Genomic DNA, 19661 nt, shown 5'->3' with positions numbered 1-19661 from the left:
CAAGTAGAAGTGTTATTCTCCATCCACATGACAATCTCTCATATTTATTTTTCAAGTCAACTATCAGTTCCTTCCTAAAGGTCTTTTCTTCTCTAGGCTAAAATCCCCTATGGCTTTCACTATGGTGGTCTCCAGCCCTTTTACCATGCAGGCCACCCACCCTTGGATGCCCTCCAGTCTGTCAATATTTTTTCCTAAGACATCAAAATGTCAGGTCTGGTCTGAAGAGGGCAGAGTACATGGTAAGACCATCACCCTTCTGGTCTGTATGCTATGTTTTTATTAAATCTGAAAGTTTTTCTGAGAGATAGCATGCTGCTGTGGAAAGAATATTTCATTTGGAGTCAGAGAACCAGGGTTCACTAACCACTCCATGCCTCAGTTTCCTCATCTGTAAAAAATGGATAATAATAGCACCTACTTCCCAGTGTTAAGAGGATCAAATGAGGTAATGTATGTCAAGCACTTTGCAAAACTTAAAGTGATAACTATTATTATTACTACTAATACTAACCCTGTGAGGGGGATACTTTTATTATTATCCTATTTTATAATGAGGAAAGCAAGACTGAGGCAGTTTTAAAGTGGATTGTCTAGAGTAATGCAGCAGGATTCACTCTCAGGTCTCCCTTGATCTGTCTCTGCTTTTGTTAGCTACGGGCAAGTCGCTTAACCTCTGAGCTTCAGTGCCCTCATCTGTAAACAGACAGAAGAATAATTGCATGACATCCCTCCCAGAGTCAATGTGAGGGAAGTGCTTTGTAAACCTCCAAGTGCCATATAAAGAATGATGAGCTATTATTATGAATAGAAGATTTTTTTATTAGTCCTGGGATAACAGATATCACTAGAATCCACCATAGTCAAAGTGGAGGTTTCTTTTGTGATTGCGGTTGAAATGCTCCAGGTCTTCTACCTGAGGCGCTGGGATCCTCCATCTTTGGATTCCTAGCTCAGAGAGCATGGGCAGTTTGGTCAAACCATTTAGCAAATGTCCAAACCACAATCCACATTCCCGAAAGTTGGCTGGTCGAAGGCTGATATCCAACTCAGTCAGCTCTTTCAAGAGTGGCACGTTTTGACTCAGTGTAGCCCAGCCTTCATCTGAAATGCTGTCGTTATAACTCAGATCCAGCTGTTGAAGTTTGGTAAGATGACCAGTTTGTATAACAGATGCTAAGCAAAACAAACAACAAGCACTGTGAACTTGGAGAGGGGCAGTGGGACATTAGGAAGACATGGGGTCAAGTCTAGCTTCTGACCTATGGCAAGTCTCTTCATCTCCCAGGATCCTAGGAATTCTAGAAACTCTCTAACACTGAGTTGGGATGTGTCAACTCGCTTTGGGAGGAGGAATTTCCTCTTTTGGGAATTGTCTATACCAATGAAATCATAGGTCCAATCACTACCTCTGCCTCTTCCCTATGTTGGGCTCTATGCTTGGTGCTGAGTCTCTACCCTCAATGAACATACATCCTTTTTCTTTTTTTTTAAATTAAAAAATCTACTTCTCTCTTTCCTGCCACTTTGTCTTCCATTAGGGAAAAAAATAAAATTACAACAAGATCCTTTTAACAAATATGTGTAGTCAAGCAAAATAAATTCCCCAGTTGATCATGTCTGAAAAACCTGTGTCTCATTCTGTGCTATCCCCTCTCTGTCAGGAGGTAAGTAGCATGCTTCAGCAGTCCTCTGGGATCCTGGCTGGTCATTGCATGGATGAGAATTCTTAAGTCTTTCAATGCTGTTTCTCTTTATAATATTATTATGTAAATTGTTCTCTTGGCTCTTCTCACTTCACTCTCCAACAGTTCATAGAAATCTTCCCGGATTTCTCTGGAACCATGTCCATCATCATTTCTTATAACTATTACATTCATTAACCAAAAACTTTTTTTAGCCATTCCCTAATTTATGGTTCCCTCATTTAGTCCCTAGTACTTTGTTATATAAAAAATCTGTTCTAAAGGTTTTTGCACATATGAGTTCTTTCTTCTTCCTTTGGTCTCTTTGTGAGGATAGGCATAGTGTTTGCATTCCTGGGTCAATGGGCGTACACAGTTTAATAACTTTGGGGACATGATAGGAAGCTTACATTCTATCAATGGAGACAACCTATGTGTGAATACATGTGTATGTATGTATGTATGTATATGTGTATGCGTGTGTGTGTGTATGTGTGTGCATGCGCATCAGGTAGGTGGCACAGGGATAGAGTGCAAGGCTTGGAGTCAGGAATATTCATCCTCCTGAGTTCAAATCTCACTTTGAACACTTACTAACTGTATGATCATGGGCAAGTTGCTTCACTCTGTTTGTCTCAGTTTCTTCGTCTGTAAAATGAGCTGAGGAAGGAAATGGCAAATCCCTCCAGCATCTCTGCCATGAAAACTCCAAATAGGGTCACAGAGAGTTGGACATGACTGAAAAATGCCTGAACAAGAACACATATATGTATATGTGTGTGTATCTATAAAATCCATACAAAAATGCAAAGTAATGTGCAGGGGAGGCACTAGCAGCTGGAGATAGGATAGATCAGGAAAGGTTTTGTGTCAAAGGTAGCTCTTCCACTGAGCTTTGAAGGAAACTAGGGATTTTCAATAGAAAGTGGAGGTGAGGGAATATATTCCAGGCATGGATGGCCTAATAGTGAGTAAGAATTATGCAATAGTTTCTTCTTAGATTATACCTTCATCTTGGGGTCTCAAGGTACTTTTGTAACAAAATTGTTTCCTTCTTTCCTTCCTGATCTTACAGCCTGGGAATCAGTGCCTGTAAGGGGTGGTGAGAGCTGCAGTTTGGATATCGCTATAGAATGAAAGATAAAGGCATTCAGATTCACTCTGCCCTTCTAGTGTGATTAGGGAAAATTCTAGGGTGATCTGCATACATTCAGGGGCAAGAGAGGAGTTAAAAGGAATTTATCATTCCAGCCCCAAGCTGGCCTGGTAGATTTCCTGATGAGGGAGAAACAAAGGAGTCAAAAGCACAGATCTGAGGGATTCTTAACTGTGCTGACTGTATGGGGCTGTGGGTCTGACTCATAAAAGAATAGCCCAGAGGCTTTGAGAGGAGGAACACACAAAAGACCTATCAATCCCTTTGGGGAAGAAGTCACTTAGCTATAATTTAACAAATAAGCAGCCGCTGGTAGTAGCAGCACAGAAAGTATCAGCTGAAAGCTGACCTCCAGGGCTGTTTTATATTTGGGTTGAAGTGGTTAAATTCCTCCCAGTGTGCCCTGGGTACTATGGAAAAATCACATAGATTATCCTATAATTCCATACTGAAGCCTACAAAGTAGGGCTGATAGCCTTCATCCTGAATTCCCACACCTAAATTGTTGTCCCCTTGTAAATGACTACACACACACATACATACACATACACACACACATATATAATGTATGTATGTGTATATATGTATGTATTTATACACACGAGTGTGTAAAACTACAGAGTAAAAATGGGAGGAGAGAATTAGTTGTTTTGTGACCCCAACCCCTTTATTCTTTTCACGTACCCTCTCAGACTATTTTTGCTTTGTTGTGGTGTGTCTTCTCCTTCAAGGCTGCCTTTGCTGCTCATTTTAAACAGATTCACCTTTTAAAAAATAATTTGGTAGGAGAAGAGAGACCAGGTAGTGTGGGAACATCACCCGTCTTCCTGCCAGTCCCCTCCCCAATTCTACTGTTTCCTTGCATGAACATACCACAGATATTGGACATACTCTGGGTGATACAAACACAAACTGTCTCAGTTTTAGAGCTAGAAGGGACTTTAAAAAGTATTTTAACATAAACCTTCCTTTTTACTGATAAGGGAATTAAGCAATTTGTCCAAGGTCACATAGACAGTAAATTGCAGAGCCAGGAATCACACCTGTGGCTTTTTACTCCACACTCAATACTATTGCCACCAAATTGGAATGTAGGCTCTAGGTGTCCAGATTGCATTTAAATAGGTACATACATACCCAGGAGAGCCATATCTTCAGCGACCAGGGAGCAGCTTCTCAGTCTTAGCACTTGGAGGGTAGCTGAAAGTTTCAGAGTCTCCAAAAGCAGATTTAGGTTTCCTCCAACATACTTATTCCAAGAAAGGTCAAGTATCTTCAGGGCAGGGAGATACATGGAAGCTTCAGCTGAAAAGGTATAAACATGAACAACTTCTGTTTTCTTGCAGAAAACACCGTGAGTTGGTTCCAAGGAAAAACAAGTGGAGCTTGAGTTAAAGAACTGTGCTGTGATCTAACAGGTTTACACAGCTGCTTAATCTCTGCTTTTCCTCTTCTGTAAATAATCACTCTAATTCCAGGTTATTTATTTTGATTTAGACATGTTAGGAAAATAACAGCATAGGTTTCAAATAACTCCTTCCCCAGGATTTATTTTCTTTACTCCTTTCTTGGGTGGAAGAGACCAAGACCTAGATAACACATTTATATCAGAAATATTTTTTAAAAGGCTGTTCTTTAAGGCTCTGCCATAATCACATCTTCTTAGGCAATTTTCTCCCTACTGCTAAAAACAAGGAAAAAGTTACTTGAAGTATGGTAACACAATTTCCATTTGTGGTAATATGCACATAACTGTACAAACAGGCTATATACAGGATGAAAGGAAAGAATTAAGAGAGCAAAGGTACTAGAATTGAGAGGAATTGGGAAAGACTTTCTAGGAGGTAGGAATTTAGGTGGAACTTGAAGGAAATCAGAAGGAAGACTGGGAGGGAAAGCATTCCAAACATGGAGGACAGTCAGAGAAAATGCCTGGAGATAGAGAGTATTATGTGAGGAACAGCCTGGAGGACGATGTTGCAGGACTGAAGAGTACTTGGAGGTTGGGGTGTGAGATGTAAGATGGCTTGGAAGGGGGAGGCAGATTATAAAAATTCTCAAAGGATTTTATATTTGCTCCTGCTGGAGTCTATTAGTGGGGGAGGGGTTTGACATGGTCAGACCTAAAGGAATATCACTCTAAGAGCTGAATAGAGAAGAAATCCAAATGGGGAGAGACTGAGGCAGGCAGATCCACCAGCCGATCATTGCAATGGTCCAGGAGTGGGGTGATGAGGGCCTGCACCAAAGTGGGAGCAGTATCAGAGGAGAAAAGGAGACATATTGGAGAAATGTTGCAAAGGTAAAATCGATAGCACTTGGCAATAGCTTGGATATGGGTGGGGTGGTGGGGAGTCCAGGATAACTCCTCAATTGGGAGTCTGAGGGTTGAGGAAGATGGTGTTGCCCAAGACAGTCATAGTTAAAGTGGAAGGGGGAAAGGTATTGAGCTCAGTGGGGTGGGGTTGGAGCAGGGAGAAGACAGAAGATACTTGGCTCCTGTCTGGTACAGTTGCACCAGGAAAATAATGTTTTCTTCCTCAGAGAATACAGCCTCAATACCTGAGATATAGCCAATCCCCAAGTCCCTAGGAGAATGTGGGAGGAGGAAGGATGGTGGCAAGAAGGAAAAACCATGATAGTGGCAGAGATGTATCCATTTTCAATGACACTGCTTATGAGATAAAAGAGCATTCCCACATTACCAAAAAAGTTAGATTCCCTCCCCTAGGTATCTTTGTAGGGAAAGCTCAGAGTTCCCTTACCAAGAGCTGTGAATGCTTCCCTCCCTAACGCGCAGCCATTAATGGCTAAGGTTGCCAACTCTGGTAAGAACCGCAGCCTGCTGAGGAGATTTTCCGAAGAACTGCCCACCTTCTTGTTGGCCGATAGATCCAGCTCCCGAAGACTGGAGAGTAAGGGGATGACCTGGGCTTTTAAAATATCACAGAGAGACACACTCATGAGTGGACTATAGATGTACAGCAAGGCCTACTATTGCCCTAAGCCTGGACATTCTTTAGAGCCTCCCTGAAGGATCAGATCCAAGAAATCACCATTTAGTCTGTCCTGTAGGTTGGGAAGATGAACCTTATTCATTTTTTCTCCTCCAAATGTAACAGGATGAGATTAAGATAATTTTTTATGGTTGTTTTCCAGCAACTTTTCACTGGGCAAGAAGGTTGTTCATTAGTGATGGTGCAGAGAGAGGTAGATACTTAGGATAAAATTCTCAGTTTTCCACTGAGAACCAAGCTCCCCTATCTCTTAAACCATCTTTTGGAAGAATGAAATGAGAGCATGACTCTGATGATCTTTATTTCTCTATAGACACTTCTAGTTGTGACCACTGAGGTTCTCCTCCTGCTCCTTGGTCTCCTTGTTAGTAAAATGAGTTTTGACTCAACGGTCTTTTAGATCTCGTGATCCTGTGAAGTCTCTTAACCTCTCTGGGACTCATTTGTCTTGTCAATGAAATAAGTCTGGTGGCTTCTTAGGTCCCTTCCAAATCTGAATTTATCATCCTAAGATACTGAGTCAAAATGTAGGGTGGAGGGGAAAAAAGGAAAGGGAACACACGTTCATTGAGCACCTACCATGCACCAGGCACTATGCTAATTACATATTATCTCATTTGATCCTTGCAACAATCCTGGGAAGTAGGTGCTATTATTATCCTTATTTTCCCATTGAGGAAAGTGAGGCAATCAGGGTGAAGTGACTGACCCAGGGTCACAAAGCTAGTTAAGTGTCACAGGCCAGATTTAAACTCAGATCTTCCTGACTCCAAGCCCCAGTGCACCATTGTGTAGAGGTCCGCTGTTAGAATCATGGAAGCCTGGGTTCAAATCCTGCTTCTAGTATTTACTAGCTATTTGGCCATGAGCAGATTACTTAATGTCTCTAAGCTTCAGTTCCCAAAGCTGGAACGGCAATGTCCTCAAAGTACTGCTGTGAGGCTCAAATGACAAGAGCATATGAAAAGTGCTTTGTTCACCTTGAATCTGTATTGCCTAGTATATATTCCCATGTGCACACCTTCTCTGATTTCTGTTTGGCCATCAAATTGGAAAAATAGGTTTCTTTGCTAAAACATGCAATTCCCACTCATTCTCCCCCACCAAACAGGTTTTAGACTTGAAGTCAGGAGTCCCGAGTTCAAATCCAGCCTCATATACTTACTAACTTTGTGACCCTGGGCAAGTCACTTAATCTCTGCCTGCCTCAGTTTCCTCATTTGTAAAATACAGCCAATAATAGCACATACCTTCCAGGGTGGTTGTGAGGATCAAATGAGATAATATTTGTAACCTTAAAGCATTATACAAATGGTAGTTATTAGTATTATATTGTGAGAGGAAGAGGAAAAGAAAGAAGGGGAGTGGGTGGGGGAGAGAATGCCTGTGGAGACAAAGCAAAGCAAAACAAGAGTGGAGACACAAAAGCAAGCTTCCCTCCTAATAGAAGGAGTTTTCTAAGCAGCACTTCCCTCCACCTCACCTTACAGATAAGGACAAGAAGGGGAAGTGATGTGTGCAGACTCACACAGGCAGTCACTAGCAGAACAGAATTCAAACCCAGCTCCCCCTGAGATGCTCCCACAGTAAATGCCCCTGCCTCGGTCTCCCCAGTGGTATCCCCAGGTGGCTCCTGCTTAATCTGGGGGCCCACCCTACGTGCACACAACCTGGATTGCTGCCCCGCCTCGGGGCAGAGGAAGGAGGAAATTCCAGTGTAGAAATGAAATCGGGTGGTCAGTGGTCCCTGGCCTAGGTTTGTGGAGCTCCTCCTCAGCTCTTACTCAGAGAGGCTACATCCTCTTCCGATAAGGAACACTGGTGAAGGTCCAAAACCTGGAGGTGCTTCAGGTGAGCCAAGTGGACGGCAGAGTCTTTAAACCCTCCCCCCACCTCCTTGTTGCCGGACAGGTCCAATGTCCTTAACTCAGGCAAATGTCCAAAAGCATCACCTGCCAAGAAAAGAAGAATCCATTTCTGACATCCTGTAGATGGTGAGAAAATGAAAAAGTATATGCTGTATATATCCTAGAGGCAGAAAAGTACCTGGGAACCTCTTGCTTGTAAGGCTTCATTGATGGATTCGGGAGGACCTGAGCTCAAGTCTGGCCTCAGATACTTACCAGCTGTGTGACTCTGAGCAAGTCACTTAACTCTGATTGCCTCCAAAAAAAAAAAAAAAAAGTCTTCACTGAGGGCTTCCTTTCTCACTGGGCTCTATTTATTCGGGGACTGTTTATTTAACTCCTTTGAATCCTATAACCAGCCAAAGGCTCTCTTGAGGATCAGGCTTTATTCTCTGATTTCAGATTTTCTCTAAGCTGCCAGCTTTCCCAGGCTGGGCACAGTTGTTGGGGCAGGAGGCAGCAGGGAGGGGGTAAATCTTTACTGGCTCTGGCCAGTGCAAGCCAGTGAGGGTGGGATGGAAGGATGTGATCACCTGTGTGCTAATGGTGGGGGTGGGTCTTGCTTCTCCTTCCTCCTCTATAAAAAGAAGGCTTTGGACTCAACAATCTTTCAGGCCCGGATTGACTTTATGTTTTGTCAACTTCATCTCTTATCGGTCTCTTAGCATCCAGCACTTTTAGGTAGAGTATGAATTTGAACCTCAGGTAAACAAGAGTGCAGCTAGAGTGCCAGGTCTGAATCAGGAGGACCTGAATTCAAATACAGCTTCTGATATTTACTGGCTCTTAGCAAGTCACTAAACTCAATTTCTTCATCTTTAAAAAGAACTGGAGAAGGAAATGGCAAATCACTCTAATATCTTTGCCAAGAAAACCCCAAATGGGGTCAGGGAGAGCTGGCACAACTGAAATGTCTGAACAACAAAAAGACAAGACCCCTGCTCCCCTACTTTTTTCAGGCCAGAATTGGCCCACTACTGAATAACAAGGTTGGACAATGATTTCGGTGGTATGAAGAACTTCAGAGAAAGAGGCCACTTCTCCCCATGCAGACGGGTCACCACCCTGCCACTTAATGACCTTAGAGAGTGGGTAGGACACTGAGACATCGAATGTGGTGCCCAGGATCACACGGTCCATTTAGGCCAGAAGTCGTCCTTGAACTTCTGGCTCTGAGGCCAGTTCTCAGTGGTGATGGTGGATGATGGTGACAGCAGATGATGATGCCTCTCTATAGCTAAGTGACACCCCCTGCTCCCCAGATTGCATTCCTCCCTGGCTAGCAGCTTGAGCAAACATGAAATCAGAGAAGAAGCCCTGATTCTTAGGGGAGGTTTTAGTTATAGGATTAGTCAGTTATAGGGTTCAAGGGAGCTAACTAAAAAGTGGCAGGTCTAGAGTCAGAAAGACCTGAGCTCAAATACAGCCTCAGACATTTTCTAGCCTGGTGGCCCTGGGCAAGTCATTAAACTTCTATTTGCCTCAGTTTCCTCAACTGTAAAATGAGTATAATAATAGCACCTACCTTCCAGGGTTGTTGTGAGGATTAAATGAGATAATATTTGTAAAGCGCTAGCACAGCATCTGGCACATAGTAGGTGGTATTATTATTATTAGCTATTATTATAACACAACACTCTTGAATATGATGTTTTTGAAACCAACAGTGAAATTGTGAGATGAGGAGACTCTCTGACAATGCAGGTTGGCATCTTCTCTATGGCTTGGATTCCTAGAGAGTTGCCTAAAGCCCTGAGAGTTTCAGTCATTGCCCAGCATCCTCCAGCCTGTAGGTGTCAGAGGTGAGACCTGACCCCACTTCTTCTGGGCTTCAAGGCTCTCTCTCTGTCCATTGGCCTCTACTTGCAAGGCCTTCGCTAACATCTTGAGATGCCTCACCCTTGTATGGAGATCACTCTGGGTTCCTGACTGGCATACAGCAGGCTTTTAATAAATGCTTATTCTTGGGGCATGAGCTCTGGCAGGTTTGGGAAGTATGGACCCAATGATGGTTTGTACATCCCTGTCCAAGGACCAGCCTCATCAAGGTCTGAGAGGTTTATCTCCAGGTGTGACCATTGCAGGTGAGAAAGGAGGGTATTCCTCACATGGGAGATAGCCTATGCATCAGACTTTAGGGAGCGATCTGAGATCTGGGAACAGTTTCTAGGGGTCTCAAATGTCAAAGGTCATGACTTACTCTAAGGATTCCAAGTGAAATAAAAAAGGATTCCTCACCTAAAATCTGGATGCTGTCTTGAGCTAATCCACAGGTCTGTAACTTTAATACTTTCAACCCTGGGGTATTTTTGAGCCCCTGCACGATACTAGTTAGACTGCAGCCAATGTTTCTATTTATGGAAAGATCAAACACTTCAAGATTCTGCATCTGGGGTAGCACCTGACCTGGAAACAAAGGGGAAAAATACAGATTATGAAGTGAATAATAAGAAGCTAATTGTGTTTTTTAATTCAGGGAGGAGGGACAAAAACTTGCTGAATTGCTTTTGGTGTGCTTCCTAATCCTGAGAGCTCTCCCACCATTTTGCTAGGTCTCACTTTTCCCAAAGGCAACTTACCTACAGATACTGCATCTTCTGCTGTGAGGTCACAGTCCATCAACTTTAGGATTTGGACCTTGCTCCCCTCTTGGATTCCCTGGAGGATGTGGCTCAGGTTTCCTCCCACATTAGTGTTCCAGGATAAGTTGAGTTCTTCTAGGTCTGGGGTAGTTTTAACGGCTTCTCCTGTAAGAAACTAGGCATGAATCCAAATCAGCTCAGCAGTCTACACAACTTGGTGGGGAAATGGGAAAAGAAGCCCCCAGGAACTTAGTTAGGTACTGCTTTTAGTTACCAGGATTAGAAAGACGTGAGACAGGGCATTCTGTTGGCCCATAGAGAGATTTAGCCTACATTGTCACCATGGATGCCATGCTTATCTGAGCTAATAGTGACAGAAGGATAGAGTATTAGAAAGGAGTAGCCTGATGGCAGTACAGTGTAGTAGTTGGAGGAAAATCTAGACAGGATGCTTAGAATGTTTCTGGGGAACAAAACTATGGAAAAGGTAATGGGACAGAAAGGAATTCCTAGGCCTGGGTGAGAAACCAAAGGACATTTCAGCTGCCAGGGCTGGGGCAGAGAGGGAAGAGCAGAGGGAGCAACCAGGCAGGCGAATGTTTTTTCCTTGATGAATAGAGGTCAGTTCAGCAAGGGAGATATAAATCTATGAGCCTATCAGGGATCTGGAAAACATAGAACAGTTATGTTTCTGACAGAGAGAAGAGTAAATAGGATAGGTCTGAAGCATGGGGTCTCACCAGAGGAGGGCAGACAAAACCAAGTAGCAAATTATGTGGGTACAACCAAGGGGCATTGAGGGTCCAGCTCCTCCATGAGAGGGCAAAAAGGAGTAAGGGTCTTCTCTTTTCTCTTTCCAGTTTCTCCCTCAGTTCTCACATAGAATTAGTTGCTAAATCCCACCTCCCATTTTCAGTCCTATGGGTCCTTTATATTACCAGCACCACTAAGCTAGGTCAAGACTTCATCATGGCGCACATGATTGAATATAAAAGTTTTCCAACTGGTCTCATTGCCTTCAGTTTCCCCCCTCTCTAATCAACCGAACACCTCTTTTGTATTAACCACTCTAATCCACAACTGGTCATGGAATTTTCCTACCAAAAAACCTTCAGTGGTTCTCCATTGCCTACCAAATAAATTCCAGATTCCTTACTTGGCATCCAAAGCTCTTCACAGCTTGGTCACAACCTAATCTTTCAAGGTTCCTTTCATGTATTCCATACAATAGCCAAACTGTGTCCCTTATTATTCCCCCAATTGTCCTGTGCTTTCCCACTTCTGTTGAGTTTTGGTCTAACTCTTGCTTAAGCCCAAAGTATTCCTGTTCCTCAGCTCTGCTTGTTAAAATCACTACGTTTTTATTCCATCGTACCCCTTGTGTATTGTGTTCCAATTAAAGTGGTCCCCTTGCTGTGTTTTGTTATCAAGGTTCCATCTCCTGACTGTGGAAGTAAACGAGTGGGTTCCCATGTCTGTCATGAGCTTTCTCTTTAATTCTCTCACTTAGAAGCTCTCCCTTCCCAAGTACTACTTCGTACTCTCTCTTTTACCTATTAACTCCTTCTTTATAGGTAAATCCAAAGAGAAGGCACTGGGAATTGCACCATTAGTCCCTTAGTGGGACCAACGTGCTCTCTATCTGGCACACAGTAGGTACTGTATAGGCGATAGCTAGCTGTTATTGTTTGTTTATTGCTATTACCCTTACGTCTTAAAAATACTTTGTATATGCTACTTTGGCGGCAGCATAGACGGATAGCCTGTCTCAAAACTAGAAAGACCTGGATTCAATCACTAACACCCCTTCTTTCTTTGAAAAAGAAAATTAGACGAGAATTTTCAGAGCTATGCAAATATTCACTTGGCACAGTTAGCTGTAAATTGACCTCCTTCCACATGGATCATCTTTTCTCTACAGTAGCATATTTCCTAAGGCTTAATGCTTTCCAGACTCCACTAATTTGGGGTCTTCCTCTTTAAAAAAAATAAAATCCTATCTTTGATCCTTCATTGAAATACCTTATAAAAAAACTTTCAGTAAAGGAATGAAAAATGCTCAGGTGATAATAAATATTCCATATGCTAGGTGGGAAAAAAAGGAAAAGAAAAGGAGAGCATGAATAAAATGGTTTCGCTTTATCTATGGATATCCTGACTGTATGACCCTGAGTAAGACACTTAACTTGTCAGTGCTCTAGACAATTCTGTTAAGATTCTAAATTGTAGAGAGTATGTTAGCTGGTTGGAAGAGGGAATTTCCTCTCCTTGGAGTTCCCTAAATTAAGAAAATAGAAGATACCATCTTGTCCTCTTTTGTACTTTGTATTTACTTATCTTCATATTGACTTTGTAACCCACCAAGAGAATGTGAGCTCCCTCAGGGTAAGAGTGGTTTTATTTCTGTGTTTGTATCCCTGTCACCTAGCACAATGCTGGGCACAGAGGAGGTGTTTGTTGAGTGGAATTGAGTTGGATGCCCTGCTCAGATCCCATTTTCTTTATCAAACTTACTTTAATTCCCCCTCAACCCTAACACCTTGCTGGTTTCTATGCACTCTTCATCTTCAAATGTTCATTATGGTTCTTGGTGTTTTTTTCATCTATCCCCATCTTTGAGGGCAGAGACCCTGTCTTTTTCATTTCTCCTCCATTGCCCCAAATGGTGCCTTGTTTTATAAGTAAGTGCTTAATAAGCTTTTCCTTGGTTTCAATCCATTATTTTCGTTGTTGTCATGAGGGGAGAGGGTTTCTGGTAAAAGCATGATCGGCATTCTCAATGTTTTCCTGGTCGTGTCTGGGGAGGACCGTATAGACATTAGGGCTCTGTGACTGCAGACTGCGCTGTTCTTAACTGAGAATTCTCCATATTTCCTCTTTCAAGAAAACATGCATCATACCCAAAGCTAAGACATCATCCGTTGTGAGTCTGCAATTACTTAGTCGGAGGATTTTTAACTTGCTGACGTGATGGATTTGTAGCGTGACTGGCTTGAGCGCTCCGCCTATGAAGTCATTCCAGGAAAGATCTAGTTCTTCCAGCTCTGGGAGAAGAGGCAATAGAGCACCTAGGAGAAAATAAAAGACCACAGGCACGTGCATCAAATTCCTGGGTGTCCCTGGCCGTCATTTTTACTGAACTGCCTTTCTTAAATTTTTTATTCTTTCCGATGAGGGGCTACTGCAGGTGGGGCAGGGGATGGATACACTGGGGAGTGAAGGTGATATAAAAACAAAAGATGAAAATTATATTAAAAAAGATTATTTGTTCATTCCTCACTGACTTTTTTTTTATTACATATTTTGCAATGCAAGGTAAAGAAAGAAGGGTGAGGTGTGCTTTTATTTTCTGCAGTAAAAACAGTGTGTTTACTCTGGATTTAATTCCTTGAGTAAATAAGCCTAATATAATGTTCCTCCAGAAGATGGATATGCATAGTAAAAGCAAAACCAAGATACACAGTGACTTCAATGATGTAGATGACAACAGCACTAAAAGTCAGCTAAACTTCAATAAAATGCCACGACCAATTTTGGTCCCAGAGAACAGATGTTGAAATCTGTTTGTCCTTCTCTAAGTATAGAGGTGAAAGACTATGAATGAGGAATATTTCAAATGTGGTTGTATTTGTTAGTCAGTCCCTGATAATCCTATCATATTTGGTTACTTTTTATTTGTGTTTTTTAAAAAATTTTTTTAGAAAGTTAAGAATTTGACAAATACCAACAAATATGATATTGCCATATATAAATGTAGGGTCCCTTTGGCCAAAGATTTGGAATGAATAAAGATGAAGGTAGTGAATCAGGGCAGAAAGCCCCAGTGTTTTCTAACTCAAGAATTAAATGCGCTATGACTGTGTCGGAAAAGATAGTCTCCTTTATCCTAAAGGATGGGGAGAGATGAGAAGTTACCAAGTGCGCTGTTGACAAGACATGAAGAGTTCTAGCAGTATTAGAAAGATATGCATTGGGGAGATGGTATGAGAAGGCAGGGATTGCCTAACAAGCACCCCATGTTATGGCCTCCTTGAATAAGCAGTTTTAACTGGGATAATCTGGGAAGTCAGGAGAAGAAGACGTAACTCCCATGAGAGGACTGTTATTTGGGCTGAGTTTAAGCTGGACAGAGCCATGCAGAGTGCTAAGAGACAGAGACAGAACTCAGTGAATTCTTCATTTCCATACTTTGCCTCCTCTCCTTATATTCTGATTCTCTCTTTAGGGAGAGATGAATCTACATTGCCATTTCTTTTTCACTAAGACTTTATTTGCTTTCTGTTTTGCCACTTATTTTAAAAGAAAACTGTTTGTCTAAGACCAATGGTTGTTAATAGTACTGATTTTTGTGTACCCTTCGGATTTAAATATAGCTGAAAGAGAGGCATGTAAGTAGCAATATATCCAGGGAGAGAGAGAGATTTTCATAACTGCTAAGAACATTCTGAACATGAAAACTGGAACTAGATAGAAAAGAGATTTCGTTGATTCATATTTTTATAACTTCCCAAAAGCGAAGTAAGATTAAGTGAATTCTGACCAAAAGAAAACCGAATCTATAGTAATCCTTGTTGGTAAAAGAGCTAGAGTGAGTGCTTCTAAATTCAGTTACTTCAGGTATTGGGGAAGCCAGGTAGCTCAAAGGATAGAGTGCTGGGCCTGCAGTCAGAAGGATGGCTCAAATATGACATCAGACACCTATTAGCTGTGTCACCTTGGGCAAGTCACTTGACCCTGTTTCCTTCAGTTTCCTCATTTGTAAAATGAACTGAAGAAGGAAATGGCAAACCACTGTAGTATCTGTGCCAAGAAAACTACACATGAGATCATGAAGAGTTGGACAGCACTGAACAACAAACTTTAGTTATCTTCAGCACTTTTGTTCTTATTTAAAGACTCCCTCCTCTCCCATTTCCCTGAAGAGGAAGGGGGAGGAAACTGAGACATAGGCTAAAAGGAAACAACTGATTGGAAGAGTTTGAGGGGTTGAGGACCAAGCCACAGAGGGTGCTGTCATCTGGGCCTCATTCAAGACTACCTGGTGCTTCATGCTTGGAAATGGAATGAAATGAGACACTTATAGAACATTTAACAGTTAACAATAGAAGGCTGACTTAGCCATGGCATGGAAAGGGTATTTAGCACTGAGTCCAGCTACCCTGCTTCTTACTTCCACTGCTGCCATGCTGGGGCCATTGGAGATCTCTGGCCTCCATGTTGGTTGGTTGGTTGTTGTCCTTCATCTTCAAAGAGGACCAAAAGAGGACCTCCATGTAGGCTGGAGTTGGAATGCAAGTCATATCAAAGACCCTTTCCCAGATGAGAAAAGTGAGGCCCCCAAAGGGAAGATAACTTGCCTGAGGCTACCCAGGTCATACACAATGACAGGTGCTGTCTTGGCAAGTTATGGCAGCCTCTTGCTAAAGTCTCATTTTCCTTTGCAGTGACTTAACAATTTGGTAAAACATCAACCCCTCCCCCAAGACAAACCTAGATGTATTCTTTTTTTATTTGTAAATACTACATGCATGGTATTTCCATGTCAGGATAGACACAGAGTTTAGATAAATGAATAATTCTTGGAGAGAGAAACCAAGGTCATTTCTCTTCCCACCTAGGCTCACATTTAGGCCAAGCAGATGTTTCTTGCTGATAATTCGACTTTTTACTCCATGGGTAATTAAAAAACCACACATGGCATGCCTTCTGGGGCCGAGGCAGGGCTCCAGTTTATCAGTGTGTTCTGAGGACTCATTTAATCTGCAACAGCAGATGTTGTCTATGCAGCAAGAGGCAATTAAGAGTTGGATGATACTACCAAGAGGAAACAGGAACCAAAGGAGGCTGTCCTATAAACTCAATGTAAACTCTTTGAATCTAGAATAAATATATAACATATGACATGTGATATGTGATAACAGTATAAATATTATTACTTTTATTTTGGGGATGGGCAAGCTTAGGCTTTGACAGGTTTTGTTGCTTGTCTGTAGTCCCTAGGCTAACAAGAATTTGCTCTCAGCCCATTTGCCTTGTATATTTACCCACCCAGTTCAGCAGCATCAGTTGATGTCAATCCACAATTGTTTAGATCGATGCTTCTGCTGTTGGGTTTCTTTCCCAGCTTCTGCAGGAACTGTTCGATCTTAGCTGTATTGGATTCCAAATCTGTTTCTGCGTCAAGTGACTGAGACTCTACTGTGGCATAAAAATAAAGAGGGATTTGTAGTTACTGAAAGATTCATTCCTTCACTCCATCAGTGACACCACAGCCTCATGTTGCACAAGATACTGTGCAAGGTATGAGGGTAATATCAATAATCATTGTACTTCAAAGTTCACAAATTGCTTTACATTTGTAGCATCTTGGACCCCTCTCACTTGAAGATGTTCAGAAAGCTAACCTAGGTTCTAGCTACTTTGCTAGCAGAATCCTCTCTAAATCATCGACCAGAAGCCCCTATCAATGAGCTTACATTTAACTAAAAAACTAGAAGACACATTTTGTTCAAAAGCAAAAGCACTTAATGAAATAGAATCATAGTGAAAAAAATAACAACAGAATAGCTTCCTGTCTTTGCCAACCGACTTGTCACTTCCTGTCCCCCAAATTGTCTTTTCAATAGGAAAGGGGAACATGCAAAGCATCACACACGGAACATATACACATAGGGGATATGTGTGTCCAAGACACCCAGCTACAATTATCTGGTGCTGCAGAAGCTCTAGTGTCCTTTGATGATGTCTGCTGTGCCTGCTCCTAAATGAATAACATTAAACACTGCACTCTGTTGGGCATCTCTTCTTTACTCCAGCTGGTGTTCAGTTGTTTCTAGGGATGTTTAATACTCAGTCTACCATCCACTGGGAATGTTGTGCTTCATAAGCCTCTCCATGACAGGGGAAAGGTGCAGCTCTTACAACCAATGACTAAGACTTCTTCCCCTGAGAAGGTAGCACATGCCCAAGTTAAGATCATATCTACTCTATGAATTCTTTCTTATCTACTTTTTCTTCTTGCTCCTTTAGTTCAACTTTCATCTTACTTATTGTCAGAAGTGCATTTTAGTTGTTATTCCTTACTGTATAACTCATAACTGAAGAAAATCTCCCCATGACTCTACTTGCTAAAATAGAAAGTTGCTGATTTAATTTGTACTAAGGAAATTACTTTTGATTTCCACCTATCATTTTTCTTCACTCTACACAAATTACTTGGTTAGTTGGAAAAGACTAGTAACCTTTTATCCTACCTTCTACCGCCACTACTCCTGTACCTCCTAGTCTTCCTCACTTCTCTTTAAATTCTTTACCCTAAGTAAATAGTTTGCAGTTTTGGAAAATTCCATGAGGCTAAGTTTAAACATTTGCAACATAACATCATCCGCATCCTGATAGGTGTTGAAATGAATATATAATAGAGTTGCTGGTAATTTTCTCCAAGGTACTGTAATTAATCATATTATAAGGGCAGGCAGTAAATAGGAGCTCTTCTGGCAATGAGTTATTTAGAATACAATAAAAAACACCGACAGTAGTACAGACATTTAGACCAAAGCACTGCTTGTGCAATAAATAATTCGCAGCATATATTAGCAGTAACATTGCATTTTATGATGGTAATGACAAAGTAATATATGTATAATGCAATATATACATATATCTGCTAGATATAGGTACATAGAAAGCATATATATGCATTTGCTATATGGAGAGAAGCAGGATAACTGTGTTGTTTTTCATCCTTTATTTTCTAAGAGGACCAATGACCTCATGGGTGATACCATTGATGTATCTATAGTAGCATATAATATAACAAATCATACCTTTTATTTAACACATAATAATATGTTATAATTCTTCCCAAAGCACACATTACATGTAGTTCGATAGTGAGTATCTCCTGGTTACACTTCTCCATTTTCTATGAAACATCATAAGTAAGCTTAGTCACCAGCTGAATAGTCCTGGCACCTGTCCCTAAGTTTGTGGATCAGATTGGCCTTCATCATCTGAGGAACAGAATGGTAGAGTGGAAAGGGCACCAAACTTCCTAATATATGCTGCAAATTATTTATTGCACAAGCAGTGCCTTGGTCTAATGTCTGTACTACTGTCTGTGTTTTTTATTGTATTCTAAATAACCCATTGCCAGAAGAGTTCCTGTTTACAGCATGGCAGAGTCAAGTCGACAAGAATTTATGAAGCTCCTACTGTATGCCAGATACTGGCTAAGCACTGATGAAGCCAAGAAAGGCAAAAGATTGTCTTTAAGGAAGTCTAACGGGGGAGACAACATGTATTTACAACCCAGACATGTGCTAGATACATCAGAGGTGATTACAGAGGGAAACCACCACTCATAACGGGCATTGGAAAAAGCTTTTTGCAGAAAATGAAATTTAGTGGAGACTTGAAACCAGGAAGTGGAGAAGAAGAAGGAGAGTATTTCAGGCATGGAAGATAACTAATGAAAATGCACAAATCAGGGCACCTGGGTTCAAATCTTGGCTGTGCTAATGGTGTGACCTTAGAAATTTACTTAACCTATCTGTACCTTAGTTTGCTAATCTTTACCAAAAATGAATGGAATGGACTAGATGGTATCCGAAGTCCTTGCCAGCTCTTAATCTATTTATGGTCCATTAACTAACTTGCCTAAGGTGTAAATCCTGATGTGGAGAAGAAAATGGAGAGCCACTTCAGTATCTTTACCAAGAAAACCCCACATGGAGTCACAGATGGTTGGACAAGGCTGAACAATGACAACAACCATTATTATTGCATTTATTTTGTGTATTTAAGGTTGTAGTTCTTGCAAATAAATATTATTATATTAAAATTATGTCAAATATTATTACATTAAATAAATATTTGGAACTACCTTATGTGGTATCTGGCTTGATGGGTATATATAGCTACCATTCCTACACCCATTTTCTATATTTGTCTGAACAAATACTATTGCCTCAAAAAAAGGTTTCACATATTCTCCTCAAAATATAGATTTTTAGTTCCTGGAGTTTTTCACATTTTGTCAGCACTTCTGTGATATTTCCAGTTATTATTTGTATTTACATCTGTAAGACCAGGATGCAGGAGGTTATTTATTTCTTCCTAGCTACTTACCCTAAAATTAAGATATGGTGCCATTTAGCAGTTAGTGGTGATTCAATTATAATGGTCTTATTAGAACAAGTATGTTCTGCAATCGTTTCCCACAGCCTGGCCACAGCACTGACCACTTTCCCTCACCTCCCTCTACATCTCTTTCCTCAGACAAACTAGAGGAAGGTCAGCCCTCACTCCTTCCT

General features: G+C 41.4%; 1 protein-coding gene across 5 annotated transcripts in view; it reads right to left on the bottom strand.

The window, feature by feature from the left end:
* The window catches only part of LRRC31 (leucine rich repeat containing 31), a 28928-nt gene that overhangs the window by 3572 nt on the left and 5695 nt on the right, over window positions 1-19661 (bottom strand). For 2 of the 5 annotated variants that reach the window (XR_011969115.1, XM_072618524.1), the window contains exons 3-9: window positions 16396-16545; window positions 13248-13415; window positions 10345-10512; window positions 10004-10171; window positions 7643-7810; window positions 5607-5774; window positions 3979-4146 (exon numbers count right to left, since the gene is read on the bottom strand). Coding sequence is in view for 4 of the 5 variants with exons in the window: in XM_072618524.1 (XP_072474625.1) it covers window positions 3979-4146; window positions 5607-5774; window positions 7643-7810; window positions 10004-10171; window positions 10345-10512; window positions 13248-13415; window positions 16396-16545 (1158 nt within the window). In the remaining variant the exon portion in view is untranslated. The other 3 variants (XM_072618522.1, XM_072618521.1, XM_072618523.1) reach the window with 3 other exon arrangements.

Source organism: Notamacropus eugenii, chromosome 6 (genome assembly GCF_028372415.1).
Source record: "Notamacropus eugenii isolate mMacEug1 chromosome 6, mMacEug1.pri_v2, whole genome shotgun sequence".
Taxonomy (NCBI): Eukaryota; Metazoa; Chordata; class Mammalia; order Diprotodontia; family Macropodidae; genus Notamacropus; species Notamacropus eugenii.
Note: the sequence above shows the minus strand (reverse complement) of the source record. Positions and strands in the feature narration are given on the sequence as shown.